The 16,117-nt window shown below is 45.9% G+C and overlaps 1 gene segment (V, D, J or C); it reads right to left on the minus strand.

Moving 5' to 3' along the window:
- LOC114489656 overlaps positions 1-15,663 on the minus strand; it is a 51,959-nt gene extending 36,296 nt beyond the window's left edge. Inside the window, 2 exon segments of the V gene segment in view lie at positions 4,135-4,196; positions 15,634-15,663. Coding sequence covers positions 4,135-4,180 — 46 coding nt within the window.
- Positions 15,664-16,117: the final 454 nt, after the last annotated feature.

Raw genomic sequence — 16,117 nt, forward strand, 5'->3', positions numbered from 1 at the left:
CTCCTTTTGCTTTGACATCTCTACATTAAGAACTGGTGTTTGTAAACCCAAATAACTCTTCAGGGAACCACATAGACAGGGCTCTTTGAAGCCACCCAGGGGATCCTTCCTTGTATCTTACAGATGAATTGACTCAGTCAACACTTCTTAGTCCTGAAGCTCTCAGCAACTTTGAGGACTTCTGATGTCCTCAGGCTCCTGTGTTTTCGGGTCCCATCTGAGCATCCCTGCATTTGGTAGGAATCCCACTGCCCATCTCCTGCTCAATAAATCACACTCATACTGTGATAATGTTCATGGTACTTAACCCCAGATCTCCCTTCTCCACACATCCTAGCACAGGCACAGGTCCCAACACTTAGCTGTACCTGATGAGTGACTTGCTTTGACAACAGACCGAAAGAAAACATAATTGATGTGAACAGTGGAGAGCACTTACTCTTGTGGTTTCCTGTTCTCCCAGCACCTGGAACCTGCAGAGTTCACAGTGTGAAGAGATCTGGTTTGTCCTGGGGAGGGTCAGACCCAGGGGACCCTTGTCCAGTCACTGTAGCCAACTGTGACCTGACATTTGGGAGAGATCTCACTGACCCACAGACCCCAGTCCCCATTCTGAGAGTGCTCAGCCGGGAGACATTAAGGTAAGACCATGGGCAACACTGGATGGGAATTTCCCTGTAGCAGAAGCAAGATTTGTTTAAGGAAGATGGAGCACAGGAAAGTGTCCCTGGCTGGTCAGAGTCCCTGTGGTACAGTGATTGGGCTGACTTTAACTTCCTCCCTCAGAGTCCTGGGCAGCCCATGCAGTTCAGCTCTTTTGTCTTTGCACAGGGAGGGGTTTGTCTGACACTGCACCCTCTCTATTTATCTAAGCCTCTCACAGTGTAATACAGGAAGGTGCCTGTCTGCACATTGACAATGCTGTGAATCCTTCCTTTTGATGAAACATCTGCCTTTCACAGATGCAACATAGTGTGCCACTTCAGTTTAGACCCTTTCTAATAAGACCTACTCACTCTAGCCTTATTTTGTTGAGTCTGTAATGTGGAGCCAGTATAAAATCAGTTCATGTAAATCTACAACATTTACAGAAGAATCTCAGAGGCACTGGGATGCAGGAAAAGCTGCAAGGACACAGCCCAGCCCTGAGCACATCCCTGTGTAAAAATAAGGCTCATCCCCAGGTCTGAGAATGATGCTGGCCCAACCCCACCTCCACACTCACAACCTTCCTATCATCATGGGGGTGAGATGCATCTGGACCAGCAGGAGCAGAGAAATGCTCTGTGGGGAGTTCAGAATATGCTGCCCCACCCCAAGGAGGGAGTACAATCAAGAAGCCTCTTTATCAATTGGAATATCTAGAGCTAATGATCAGAAATAAACTTCTACCAAGGTCTTCATGACAACCGAAGTCTCCAGAAGAAGCCCTGACTGATTCACAGAGACGTCCACAGTGAAGGTCTAGTGGGAAGATGAAGGAGATTCTGTTCCAGCTGAGTTAATTATAAATGCAAAGTAATGACCCACAACACAGCACAAAAGGACACTTGTGGCTACTGCCCTTTCTGGCAGCTCTGGTTTTACTAGAAAGTATGGGAATAACAAAGAGCACGGCCAGGTCCTAATGGATATACTTTCTAATGGCATTCCCATGGGACTCAGGTATTGAGATTGCCCAACACTGAATTTAAAACAACCCTGATTGCTTGTTAGAACCTAGTAGGAAGTCATGGGTAGGCCTCAGAATCATAATGGTAACTGAGGGTAGGTAACAGAAACCAAAAGAAAGAATCAAATAAATATGATGACAATAACACTGACCCAGAAATGAATGAATCTATCCACAGGCTCACAGCAGACCCTAAGTCCTCAGGAACTCCAGATCAAAGCCCCAGGAGGAAATCACCTCACCCCTGACACAAAATTTATTGTGAATGGGCAGAAAACGAAAGTGAAACACATCAAGTGTTCATGAGTGTGTGGGGATAGGGATCCCTTGCACACTCTTGATGGTAGAATCAAATTGTGTTGCCACATGGAAAACAGGATGTAGGTTCCACCTCCCCTCAAAATTTGAAAATCCTGCATGATTGAGCCATGTAGCTTCCAGGTGCTTGTTCAATAGAAACACCAGGAACTGGAAGAGGTATTTTCACTGCCTTGTTCATTGTAGCATGATTCACTGCAGTCAATACATAAAAACCACCTCAGTGTCCATCAGTGGGTGCATGGATGATACTCACATAGTGAGGCTTAAAGCAGAAGAAATTCTGCCACAAATCACAACGTAGTTGAAAGTAGGCAATGCTATATCTCTGAAATAAAGCTGCAATGGGTAGGCAAATATTGCATGAGTCCACTTATACTACTAATTTAATTTTATTCCAGAAGTATGTGAATGCACTCCAAGCCTGGGTGCGGTGAAAGGTGACTGCAGGAGATGGGGATCAGTGGAGTGTCAGCTGCAGTCTTGTGTTGGTGATAGAGACCAGAGAATGGAGACAGCTGGAGGAGCCCACTGCTATCAGGACAATATCCAAACTGCTCATGGACATTGTGTATTCACAGGAGCCTGGAGGTGTTTGATTCCATGTGTGATGCTGCCCATCTCCCAGGGTCCTGCTAACAATGAGGGAACTGTCAGTCTGCAAAGAGCACAGCTTCCCACCTGGGAAAGAGAGAAAGGAGCAGAAAGCCCAGCCAATCACTGTCATCCTGGAGTCACCTTGTGAACACCAGGGCATGAAACTCTGTAGTCTCTGAGCTCAGCTTCTTCCACTCTGAGTGATCACTGAGACCACTTGTGTCGATATGTGTATCAGCTGACTACTATTTTCATTACTGAGTAGCATTCCATTTTTGGGTACTGCCAAGTTGGTTCATTTTAGTTTTTAAATTTTATTTATTTTAGAGAGAGGGGGAGGGAGTGAGAAATAGAGGGAGAGAAACATCGTGTGAGAGAGCATGGTCCACTCTGGGCTCACTCCGGCTCTTCCTTGCTGTGTATGTAGCACAGTGATACACATGTGTTCTTGGCTCTAAGGCTGCTGAGCTCCATCAGTCAGTTGCTTTTCGTGTGTCCCTGATTGGAGCCCTGGCCTGTAATCCAAGCATGTGCCCTGACTGAGAATCAAACCCAGTGACCTTTCAGTTTGCAGGCCAAGGCTCAATGCACTGAGACACACCAGCCAGGGCCCTAGCTTGCTCATTTTAAAATAATAATGACATTTGGGATGTCTGTAACTTCTAACTCAAAGAGACTTTAATATTTGCATGTACTTTTGTAGGAACATAGAGTTTGTTGTTCTGGATCAAACACACTGGGCAGACCGATAAGATGCATATTAAGTATATATTTAATATCCTAAGAAATTGATTCATTTTTGATCAAGAAAGGATAGCAGGACACAGAGGGACTTGGTGAAGAAGATGCCCTCAGTCCCTGTTGATGTGTTTCCTGCAAATTGACCGTGTTACACCCCTGTTTATTGTCTGCACTGAAAATCTGAGAAATCAGATTTCCAGTGAAGAAGGAAGAACTGTCCCTGGATGTAGCTAAGAGCTCTAAGAGGAAATCTCTGATCCCAAGAGGAACCCTTTTCCTTCCTACCCAGAACCACACCTGCCCCTGGGTTTGTTCTCTGTTGTCTGTGGAACCTGAGTGCCCCCTGAAGACCAACCGTTCTGTTCCCTGCAAGAAGGTTTGTGTCTGGGCTCACTCTGACTCCCCCTCACTGTGCCACTTGCACAGTAATGCACGGCTGCATCCTCAGTTCTCAGGCTGCTCAGCTGCATGTAGGCTGTGCTGGTGGATGTATCTGCAGTTATGTTGACTTCTCCATGGAACTTCTGTGCGTACTTTGTTTCACTGTTTGAAGGGTTAATACTTCCCATCCACTCAAGCCCTTGTCCTTGGGCCTGTCGAACCCAGTCCATATAGTAATATGTGAATGTGTTCCCAGAAGCCTTACAGGAGATCTTCACTGAGGTCCCAGGCTTCCTCACCTCAGACCCAGGCTTCACCAGCTGAACCTCAGAGTGGACACCTGTGGAGAGGAGGAAGCAGTGGTTGGGAATCCCCTTTGACACTTTTTGGCCCTTCCTCAACCTAGGTTCTAGGGAACCCCTTACCTGTAGCCACTGCCACCAGGAAGAAGGCTCTCCAGCTCCAGTCCATGGTGAGGGGCTGTGCTCTCGAGTATTTGTATATGGGACAGTGTGGCTGTGGGTGATGCTCTCAGGGTCCATTGAGACTCATATTTAACATAGTCTACCTCTTCTAATTTGCATATTCATTAGGCAGACCTTTTCATAGCTGAAGACTTGGCCCCACCTGACAGAGGGAGGAGGGCACAAGGACCATGGGAGTCAGAGGCCCCATATCTAATCAGTGTTGCAGAATATGTGTTCCCTCCTGGGTCCCTGAGCTCTGTGCGAACATAGCTCCTCTCACTAAAGAATGGGGCACCACAGTGTGCTCCTAATTGTGAGCCAACCTTTGCACGACAGAGAGAAAATCTGGACCGGTTCTGGACTTAAAACCTGGATGTCTTATTCCTTGATCAGTGTATCTACAAAAGCTGAACCAAGTGAGTTAATACAACCATCCTTTCCCCCAGCTCCTGAAATTCAAGTATAAAGAAGCCCTAGAAATAACCCTTTAGTCCGGCTCTCATGTCTTATCAAATTTGGTAAGTTCTCTGATAAAATAGGATATTTACTGTGAACCAAAGTGTCACATGTTTGATTCCCAGTTAGGGTACATACCTGGGTTTCAGGCCATGAACCCCAGCAACCGCACATTGATGATTCTCTCTCCCTCTCTCCTTCCTTTCCATCTCTAAAAATAAATAAGTAAATTTAAATAAAATAGGATATTTACAGTCAACTCTTGGCTAACTCTTGTTTTAGATGGTATCATGAAAAGAGAAAGACCCAGGGCCTCATGGTTTTTCACTCCCCAGCTTCTCCTGCACTTTTTCTTGCACACAGCCATGAACTTGGGGGTCCTGTACAACCTCCAATGCCAATGTCAGGCCCTGCAGAGATGGGTCCTTTCTAGTCTACAGTGAATTGACATCTCTGCATTGCTTGTGTAGAATGAAATTCAGAACCCTGGCTTCAGGATGCTCCCTCAGGGACATTCTGTGATCTTATATCTCTGGGCACATAGAACTCAACTTACTAAACTCCAGTGACCCAATGTGGGGCCACCAAGCCTGGGGTCTATGAAGCCATCAGAGAGCACCTTAGCTGAAGCCACCAGCCAACACTTAGTCAGGCCTGGCTTAGTCAGCCTTGCACTGACTAAGCCAATACCACGAAGCCCAGAAGTCCTTGGTGGTTAGGGGCCTCTCATGTCTTCAGGTTCCTCTTCTTGAGGCCCTAATATCAATTCACATCTGCTGATCAGTAATTCACACATGCAAACACACACACACACGCGCGCGCGCACACACACACACACACACACAGTGATGATGTACACAGAATGAACTCCACGGTTCCCTTCTCCCTTGTTCCTAATCCATTGTCAGGACCGCTAAACTGACCTGAACCTACTGAGTGACCTGCACTCACAACACAACGGAAGCATATGTGATCGAAGTGAAGAGTTGATAGTGCCAGATCCTGTGGGTTTCTGTCTTCCCAGTACCTGGAAACTACAGAGGCCACCGTGAAAAAGGGTGCTTTTACATCCTGGGAAGAGTCTGAGCCTTGAGTAGTCAGTGTAGCCAACACAGCTGATATGTGAGGAGGGCCACACCTACCTACAGACCACAAGTCCCCATTCTCATAGGTCACAGCCAAGAACCCCGAGGGCAGGACAATGGGGAAACTGGGCAGTCATTTCCCAGGGACACAATCATGTTCTGAGGCAGGGACAGGGGACCCAGACAAGTGGCCCTGGCTGGTCAATTTGTTACAGTGACTGGGTTGTTTGTCACGTTGCCCTCTGGACTCCTGAACGCACCCTGCAGTTCAGCCATTTTGGTTTGCACAGTGAGGTGTGTGTCTGGGCTCACACTGAATTTATTTATCTGAGTCTCACACAGTAATACAGAGAACTGTCCATCTGAAGATTGACAATGTTTCTAAAGGTATTGACAAACATACCTTCAGATGTAGAATCTGCCTTACACAGATGCAGCTCGTGTCATGTGACTTTAAATTTCTTCTATTAAGACCTATGGATTCCGGTGTTTTTTATTGAGCCTGTAACATACAGTTTGTATAAACTGTTAATGTAAAACTAACAGGGAAATCTTGGAGACCCCCAGGGGCAGGAACAGATGCAAGGATGCAGCCCAGGCTTGGACACATCTCTAGCTAAGAATAAGGCTCAGTCATAGATCCAGGAATGATGCAGACCCAGCCCCACCACACACCCACAACTGTCCTGCCATGATAAAGGTGGGATGCAGCTGGGCAAGCAAGAACAGAGGGATGGTCTGCAGAGAGGACAGAAGATGATGATCCCACACCAAGGAGGGAACATGAACAAAGAGTCACTGGAAAAATTTCATTCTGCTGATCCCATGGCAGAACCCAACCTCCACAATTGCCTCCATGGAAACCAAAGCCTCCAAGGTGCCCCTTATCAATTCACAGAGATGTCCACAGTGAAGGTCTAGTTGGGGAAAGAGGGAAGTCATGTCCCAGGTGAGTTAAATAATTGTGAGCATGAAGACATAACACGAGACACTACACAGCAGAACACTTGTAGCTACTGTCCTTTCTTGCAGGTCTGGGTGCGCCAGAAACAACAGGAATAACAAACACCAAAATGAGAGTGTTAAGAGATATACTTTTTAATGGTATTCCTGTGAGATTCGGGTATTGGGACTGTCAAACAATTATTTTAAAAATCGAATAACTTGTTAGAAGATTAATCATAAAGATAGATGGACTTCATGATCATAAAGGTAACTGCAGGTGAGTGATGGAAACTAAAAGAAGGAATCACATGGAGAAAATGTCCACAACACAGACCCAGAAATTAAGAAAACTATCAACAGGCTCACTGCAGACCCCAGTCACCAGGAATCCCAGATCAAAGCACAAGTAGGCATTCACCTCATTCCTGGCAGGGAGATTTTGTAAAAGGACAGAAAAAAAAACATAAAAAGATTGTGTTGGTGTGTGTGTGAGGAAAGGGAGCCTTTGCGCACTATGGGTAAAAAAATAAAATTATGCTGCCATGTGGGAAAGAGCATGTTGGTATTTACAAAAAAGAAAATGAAATCCTGCAGGTTTGAGTCAGGAAGCTTTTAGAAGTTCACTCAAATATTATAAACCAGGGAATTTTAATGTCATTTGCATTGCCCTGTTTATTGCAGCATTATTCACTATAGTCAATATAGTCATGAGTGCTATGCACTCATGGCAGGTTACTACTCATCCTTATAACAGGGAATCCTGTCATGAGCCGTGACATAGTTGAAACTTGGTGACATCACCCTCTGTGGAATAAAGCCAGAGTGGAAACATAAAATAAGGCATGATTCCACTTATACTATGAATGTAAATTAGATTTTAGTTCCAGGAGCCTGTAGAGCAGTGTGTGGCCTGAGTGTGGTGAAAGGTATTTGTAGGAGACCTGGGATCAGTGAAGTGTAAGCTACCCTGGAGTTCTGTGTCTGTGGAAGAGACTCAAAGATGGAGACACTGGGAGGAAACAGACACTGTCAGGAAATTATCAGACCTGGTCATAAATACAGTGCATTCACAGGAGACTGGAGGTGTGTACAGCCATCCATCCCTCAGGGCCCTGCTGAGAATGAGGGCACTGTCAGTCTGCACAGAGTGCACATACCCTTGAGAGTGAGAGAAGAGGAGAGAAAGCCCAGCCAAGACCCGGCTATCCTGAGGTGATCATGTGAACACCAGGGCATGCCCCTCTGTAGTCTCTGAGCCTGGGTCTTTCTGTCCTGAGCAATTGCTGAGACCCACATGCATGGATATCTGTATCAGCTGATCATTTTTTTTTCACTGCTGAGTAGAATTCCATTCTTGGATGCTCCCTAGCATGCTTACTTTAAGAATAGAAGGGCCCTGGCTGGTGTGACTCAACGGATTGAGTGCTGGTCTGTGAACCAATGGGTCACCTGTTCCACATTGTGTCAGGGTGCATGTCTGGGTTACTTGCCATGTCCCCATTAGGGAAAATGCAAGAGGTAACCACACACTGATGCTTCTCTCCCTCTCTTTCTCCCTCCATTCCCCTCTCTAACAATAAATAAAGAAAATCTTAAAAAAATAAAAAAATAATAATAGAAGGTCTTTTCAGTTTTTTTAACCTCTAACAAAATTAAGAAGCTATAAATATCTGCATATATTTCTGTATGAACATTGAATTTGTTCTGGAACAAACAATACTATTGGAATACTGATATACGAGTTGAGTATATATTTAACTTCATAAGGGTATGCAATTCACATAATGAAGAAAGAATAACAAGCACAGATGTACTTGGTGAGGAAGAGTTCTCCAGTCACTTCTGATATCTCACCTGCAAATAAATAGCGTTACTACCTTGGCAGTGAGAATCTGAGAAGTTAGATTCACAGAAAAGTGGGAAGAAATGTCACTGGATGGAGATGAGATCTCTGAGAGGAAATCCCTGCTCACAAGAGGGAGCTCCTTCCTTCTCCAAAAGGCCCACACTTGTTGGGGGCCAGGACAGGCCTGAAACAGGCTGATGCAGGATTGCACCTGCCCAGACAGGAAGTCTGCGGTCAGAGAGCCATGCTAACGCTCGACCAATCAGCGCTCTGATCACGCGCCAATCAGCGCCCTGATCATGCGCCTATCATGCAGAAGCCATGTGAGTGCCTGACCAATCAGCATCCTGAGCATGCGCCTATCATGCGTCCCTTAGCCAATCCCAGCTAAGAGCATGCCCCAAGCCACCAATCAAAGCTACTTCCCCTTTCTGCCTTCCTCTATCCTTCCCTATATAACTCCCTCCATTTTGAAATAAAATTCACAGCTTGATCAGAACCCTTTGTCTTGCTGCCTTCTTTCACGCCTCCTGTCCCATCCCGTTTCATCCATTACAGGTACATCGGCGGACCCCGTTGACCGCCTCGCGGGCCGAGGCACACACCTACCTAGGGGATGTTCCCTCTTGGAGGAACCTGATCATCCCCTGGTGTCTGAAGAACCCTCTGGTGTCTGGAATGCACCCTGGTGTCCTAAGTGCTCCCTGCAGCCCAGCTGCCCTGCCTCCTGCAGGAAGGTTTGTGTCTCGGCTCACACCACCTTCCCCTCACTGTATGTTTCACACAGTGATATGTGGTTCTGTCCCTGGCACTCAACTGTTCAGTGTTAAATAAACATGGCTCTCAGATGTGTCCCTGGTGATGATGAGCCTGGATTTCAGCATTGGGTTGGAGTCTGTGCTCCCACCACTCCACACAGCATTGACCCACTCCAGCCTCTTGCCTGGAGCCTGGCAGTTCCAGTGTACACTGTAGCTCATTAAAGAGAATTCAGAGTGTTTGGGTGAGGGAGAGGGTATGCAAGGTCTTGACCAGTCCTGGGCCTCGCTCCTGCAGCTGAAGCTGTGACAGGACTCCTAGGCACAAAGGACAATAGCTCCTGTCATTCATGTGCAGTAACAACCATCCCATAGACTCATGTCTGACATATGAGACACTCACCCTGGGGGGTTTCACCAGGCAAAGCAGGAGACCTACATATCTCATCTTCTAGAGTACAGCCCTGCCTTCCCCAGTGACCTCAGCCCCACGTGGGGAGAGAGCTGTGAGACCCCACAGCCCAAAGGGGATGTACCTTGGAGCTGGAAAGAAATTTACATGTAAGGACTCTGTTCTCATGAGTGCATAGGGACCAGGACAATATCCTCTGTGCGTGTATCTTCTCCTGACTGCATGCCCTGTGAGACTTGGGGTGAGAGGACAATTTCATTGTGAGGCATATTGCAAACACAGCAAAGGATGGCCCCACATTTCTGTGTGTTACAGGAAATATGGAATCTTATTGGTTTTCATGTAGATAATACGCTTGATTAGCTTTATGTGCATATGCTTTCCAAAAGACAAGCTTGAAAACATCCGTGGCTGGGAAAATGTTATAATTACACTTTTATATTTAGTAACATACTGACCTCAAGTGAATTATAAATATGATCCCAACGTATAGGAGAGTGTGTACCAATTCCCCGATTTCTTCAACTCAAACCCCTATGACCACGATTATATGAGTAACTAGGAAGTGTGGGCAGGGTGGATTCCCAGGATCCTCACTGTGTGAGTCCTCTATGTTAGCACAAGTCTCTCTGAGCTACTCTCCCCTAAGGCACTGTGGCCTAATGCAGAGTTCCATCACAGATTCCATCAGACAGAAGCGCACTTTTTACACAGAAGAGAAAATACAAAGTAGACATTACACCTGTCTTTGATGCAGCCTCATCCAATTATTGAAGAGAAGATGTGGGCAGAGTTATGGCTGACCCATGTTCTCAGATTCTGGTACTAACAGTTCATTGCATTCAGAGGCAGCAGAGTGAGGAGGGTCTGTCCATAGCTTTTCTCAGAGGGAAGGTCAATGTGATGCTCAAAGGCACCCTCTTGAATCCATCCTCTCTGGAGCAGTGGGTCTCTGATCAGAGGGCTCTGGGCTCCTGGAATACGTGAAAAGTCCTGTATATTCAGGATGCAATATATTGAAGGCATGGCATTTGAAAATATGTTGTGCATTTGTGTCTCATGGTTCTTAGGGTATAATCCCAGCAGTCAATTTTCTGGGTCTACAGGCAGTTCCTGTGGCAGACTCTGGCCAGCAGAGTCTGTGTGTTGTGACTGAAGATGACAGCAAATACACAGAGTGCAGCAGTCCCGTGGAGAAAAAGGGAAGGTATGGTACTCTCTTAAGATGAGAGTCCTATGGCTACTTCTGTCAAGTGGAGAACACCTTGGCCACTCTCCCAAGGTGGGGGGCGGCAAACACTGACCCTTGCCTGGCCAGGCTCTTATTGTTTTTCTCAGGTCTTACCTCAAAGAAGGACTTATTATCTATTGCATAGAATATTCTCTACATTTTAGGTGCAATCAAGGAAATGAAAACAACAAACGCAGAAGGGAAAGGTAGCAAGTTGATTAGCTCTGTCTTTGGGAAAATCTACATAGGCTTTGGAAATTACCTAGAAGATAGGCAATAAATACCTACTGCTTTAGACCAGGGCAAGGAAGTTTCAGCAAGAGCAAGCCAAAGCAGTCTGTATGCATTTTCTAGGCCTGGTTCTCACGGGAAAACCTGGTTTGAGGGTCTGGCTCCTGCCCACCACATCACTACTATAGGTTTTCCATAAAGGGCTGAGTCACATTTGTCAGACCAAAACAAACCAGTCTCCTAAAATCCCCCCCTTTTTTAAATTTTTGTTAGGACTGTTGTGATGGATTCCACAAGAGTTGCTACATTCTGGCCCCTTTCACAACCATGGGCAAATAATGTGCAAATTGAGTGAAGTACACAGAACATTATTAGAATCAGTAAATAACCAGCAGCTCTAGTGACCCACAGTCTCAGGTTGAGTCCATCAAACCAATTTTGGGGGGGGGGGGTTAGCTCACCAAAATGATCACGGAGTGTTTGAAAAGTCTCCTGCTTAGTTAAGCTTTGAGGGTTCTGCATCTGCTGGCATAACCCCAGTTGCACTTCATTAATTTGTCTCTTTAAATTGGTGGAAAATGCTCCTCTTAGGTGATGTTGAATATCACTCCAGGAATGTTGGCTGGAGTTCCACTGGAGTGGGGTTCCACATAGTTTGGAGAAACCAGGATCACAGGTCAGCTGCTGACGGGTTACTAGCACATCCTGGCATTCACCCATCCAGTCAAGTGCTGATTCAACTGCAGAGAGGTGAGTCAGGATCTCTTGATCAATCTGGGCCTGCTGGAGCATCTCTAAGGGGAATTGGTTAAGAGAACATCAGTAGTATGGGCAGTTTGAACTGAGTCCACCAGGGCTGTGGTTGCCATGGCCACAGTAGTTTCGGCAACTATAGCAGAGACAATGAATGCAATTAGGATGCCTAAGAACCATAACATTTGTAAGGAGGCCAGCACGTTGTTTAGCACTACTATTCCATTGGGATCTTCCCATTCTGATTACATCAACTGGTGCCCATATTTGAGTTTGTCTTCTAACTACATAGACCATAGTGAGGCTTAACTGAGTAATGTTGAGATGAGTAAGACAACTTGTGTATATAAAGCCTGCAGGGATATTCAGAGAACAAATTTTTGCTGATTTATTATAAAAGACCCGGCTGTCCCAGGAGCTGCTAAAAACAAGTAGGGATGAGACATACAAACCGGGACACAATCCCAGTTTGGAGGGCTATCCTGCTTGTCTGTCTTTACAATAGACATTTCTGACTCAGAGAATTCAGAGGTGAGCATACAGTCAGGAAAGCAGAGACGTTGGCTGAGGGCAACTGTTACAGGAAGCAGAAACCACACAGGAAAACAGACCAAAACTCCACCTGCAAACTCTCCTAGGATTGTCCCTGTGTTCAGGGATGCTCAGCCCTCCTCCAATGGTCCCACCCTGCCCCCTGCTGGAGGTGTGTGTCTGGTCCCACCCTGAGTTCCCTCACTGAGCCTCTCATGCAGTAATACAAGGCTGTGTACTCTGCTCTGAGGCTATTCATTTTCAGGTAAAGCTCATTCTTGGTGTTTTCTCTGGAGATGGTGAGTTGGCCTGGTATGTGCTACCACCACTAGAACTACTGATGTGTGAGACCCACTCCAGCCCCTTCCCTGGAGCCTGGCAGACCTAGTTCATATCTTAGCTAATGGCAGTGAGTAGAAAGGCTGCACAGGAGAGTCTCAGAGACCCCCAGACTGAGCCAAGTCCCCCAGATTCCACCAGCTGCACCTCACACTGGACACCTGTAAACACAAAGTCCTCTTTGTCCAAAAACTGCCACATTCCCACCTTTCCTCTCAGTCATTTCAACTCACATACTTAGTGGCTCTTGTTCTCCATAAAAAAGTAACCTCTTAAAATAGCAACAAGGAAAACTGAGCTGAGCTTGAACTCCATTGTGAGAGATCTGTTTTATGTCCTGACCAGGAACTGGGGGCACCTCCATGTGCTAATCAGGGATTCTGTCTCAGAGCTTCAGGGTCAGGGCTCGGATGTTTTTCATGAGCAGAGGGGCCCTATTTGCATATCCTTCTACTATATAGGGAGCTCTGGGGTTGGGTGGTGACATGAATGCCATGGTGCCAGTGTTTGACATGCCCAAGTGTGTTTGTCTGTCAACAGTTACTCCCCACATTTGACCCTGTGGCATCCTGACTGGCCCAACAGGTCCATGAGAAGTGTACATGACCAAGGAGAGTAAATTTTCATAAAACAGAGATATTTAAAATGAGAGATGATTGTGAAAGCCACCAGTAGTAAACACACTGAGGGAATTAAATGATTACAACCACAGGGGGCATTAAAAGTGCAGGAGGTTCCAGTTTGGGTCACTGAAATTTCCATCTGTCCCTAGTTCCTCTACACAGCAATCAGAATACCAACTAAGGAGAGAGTGTGACCCTATAGCATGTGGACCCAGTGTGGGAGGAAGTGGCACATCTGTGTGGATCACTAGGATACAGAAGTGTCAACTCTTCAGAGAAGTAGACAGTACTACCTGGGACATGTTTCTTTAGTGGAGTTTGGTGCTTACTGTGCAGCATCTTCACTCCCTCATTTTTGTTTTTATTTCCTAATCTCAGTGTTAAAGCAGGTTCAAACAGTTATGATGCTGAAGAAATTCCATCACGATTAGGTCTGCTGAAATGAAGATTTAAGTAGAAAGTGGGGAGTATGTATGTTGAGATTTGGAAGTCAGATTGTGGGAAACCTTGAGGCAAAAACTAATAGAAAGTAACAGATATAAATAAAAGCATAATTGACATGAAGAGAATTATTTTTATTTATCCATTGGTTAGAATATGAATAAGCCATTCACATACCTTCCCATTACTGGAGCAGGGGGATCTGACTTTATATTAAACTGTTCATTATTGCAGGTTCAGCATACTGCCCAGAATCAGAACCTCTGTTTATGTGGACCTGTGATGTGGCTTTCATCCAGGAGCAGGAGAAGGTCTGTGTTGAGGTCCCTGTTTTTTGATAGTTAATTTCAGAAGAACCATCTCCTCTCTCTCACAGTCCCTATTTATGTCTGCATGTGACCTATAGGAGGCTGTCACCATGGCCATACATGATGGGCATCCACTGAACTTGAACCTGATGTACTGATTATGTCAATGTTCAAAATGGAAAAAGGAACACTGTGCATGGGGATGAATTACCATACATTGTGCCTACATCTCATTTGAGATGACACATTCTCTCTGACCTCCGGAATGCATAAGGATAAATGTGTGTAGATTGCAGTGGTAAATGGGTGATAAGTGTTTCAGGTGACATAGGGACATAGTACAGGCTGGATGTGGGTCTTCCATTATCAATGATATTGTCAACCTCCTCTATGCTATGAGATTATATCAGTACTAGCCCAGGGACAAGGACATTCACAGAGCCATTGTCTCAGGTGAGGGGAGTCCTTATTATCTCACCATGAGTGAGGACAGAAAAAAACACTGTGATGTCATAAACAGTGCTGGAACCTAGAATACCTGTCAACCCTCTACTTTGCTGCCAAAGGTCATCTCTGTGATGCTTGGTCAGAAGGAAGAACATAGAAATCTCCCCTTCACTTATGCACTTACTTTTCTGCAAGCACAATTCCATTGTTCAGACCTAAGAGAATGCCCTAGAACTTGCTAGGAAGACACCTCATTTGAATTCCGAAAGGTGACCCTGACTAAGGATTCCCAGGTGATGGCTCAATGAAGTGTTTCATTCAGAGGACAAGGGGACTCCAAATGTGCCCTCTTCACAATCACTACAAATAACGGGGGTTGATTCAGGAGTGTATTCCCTGTATTTCTCATAGTGTATCTGGCCTCTTGAAAATTTCCCTTGAGTCTGATGTGCCTCTGGCAGCAAGTTTTCTGGTCTCCGATTCCTGACTGTGTTTCAGGAAGTCAGGGGGTCCATCATCCTGTTATCTCCTCAGCCCAGCCAAGCTGTCCCACTTCTCAGTGTTTGTGACATACTGAGGTTGTGGGTCATCACACTGTGTCACTTGCATAGTAATGCATGGCTTTGTCCATGACTTCAGACCATTTATGTGTAGATAGGCAATGCTGGCAGAGGTTTCCATGCAGGAGATATCTTGTTCTGAGAAGCCCTGGGCATATGTGGGCTTCCCACTGTTCCTGTTGGTTTACACAATGTATTGCAGGCCCTCTCCTGCAGCCTGTCTCACGAAAAACATGGCTTAGCTGGTGAAGTGTATCCAGAATCCTTGAAAGATACCTTCACTGAAACCCCATGATTCCTCACCACAGCCCCAGACTGCACCAGCCATACCTGGGAGTAGACATCTGTGGAGAGGAGGCTGGAGTGGGTGGAAATCCCTCTTAAGACTCCCTTGTCCCTTCCAAGACCCAGGAGATGAGGAGCCCAATACCTATAGCCACTGCCACCAGGAAAATGGCTCTCCAGCTCCAGTCCATGGTGAGGAGCTGTGCCATCAGGTCTTCTGTAGGGGAGGGCGTGGCTGTGGGTGGTTCTCTCAGGGCAAAGACAGACCCTCATTTAACTTAGTCCACCCCTTATAATTTGCATAGTCCTGAGGAAGGTTGTTGAATGGTTGAAGTCCTCAACCCACCTGAGAGAATCAGACGGCACAAGCACCATGCTTAAGATGAGTCTAATGGACAAAGTCCTAATCCACTATGAAGGTCATGTGTCCCCTGATAGGTACTTGAGCTCTGTGCTGAAATAGCCCCTTCCACTGAGAAAGAAGCCACCACAGGACATGCTCCTCATTGTGAACCCACCTTTCAGTGACACAGGGATCAGTGGTACCAATATGCCCTTGGTACCTTCATGTGTTATTCCTGGATCAGTGTGTCTCCAAAATACTGCCCCTAGTGAGTTAATAAAATCATCTCTGCCTTAGCTACTTACAATTTTGGTATAAAGTAACCATATAAAGGCTCTCATTTGTTG

The sequence above is a fragment of the Phyllostomus discolor genome, chromosome 15, assembly GCF_004126475.2.
Source record: "Phyllostomus discolor isolate MPI-MPIP mPhyDis1 chromosome 15, mPhyDis1.pri.v3, whole genome shotgun sequence".
Classification (NCBI taxonomy): domain Eukaryota; kingdom Metazoa; phylum Chordata; class Mammalia; order Chiroptera; family Phyllostomidae; genus Phyllostomus; species Phyllostomus discolor.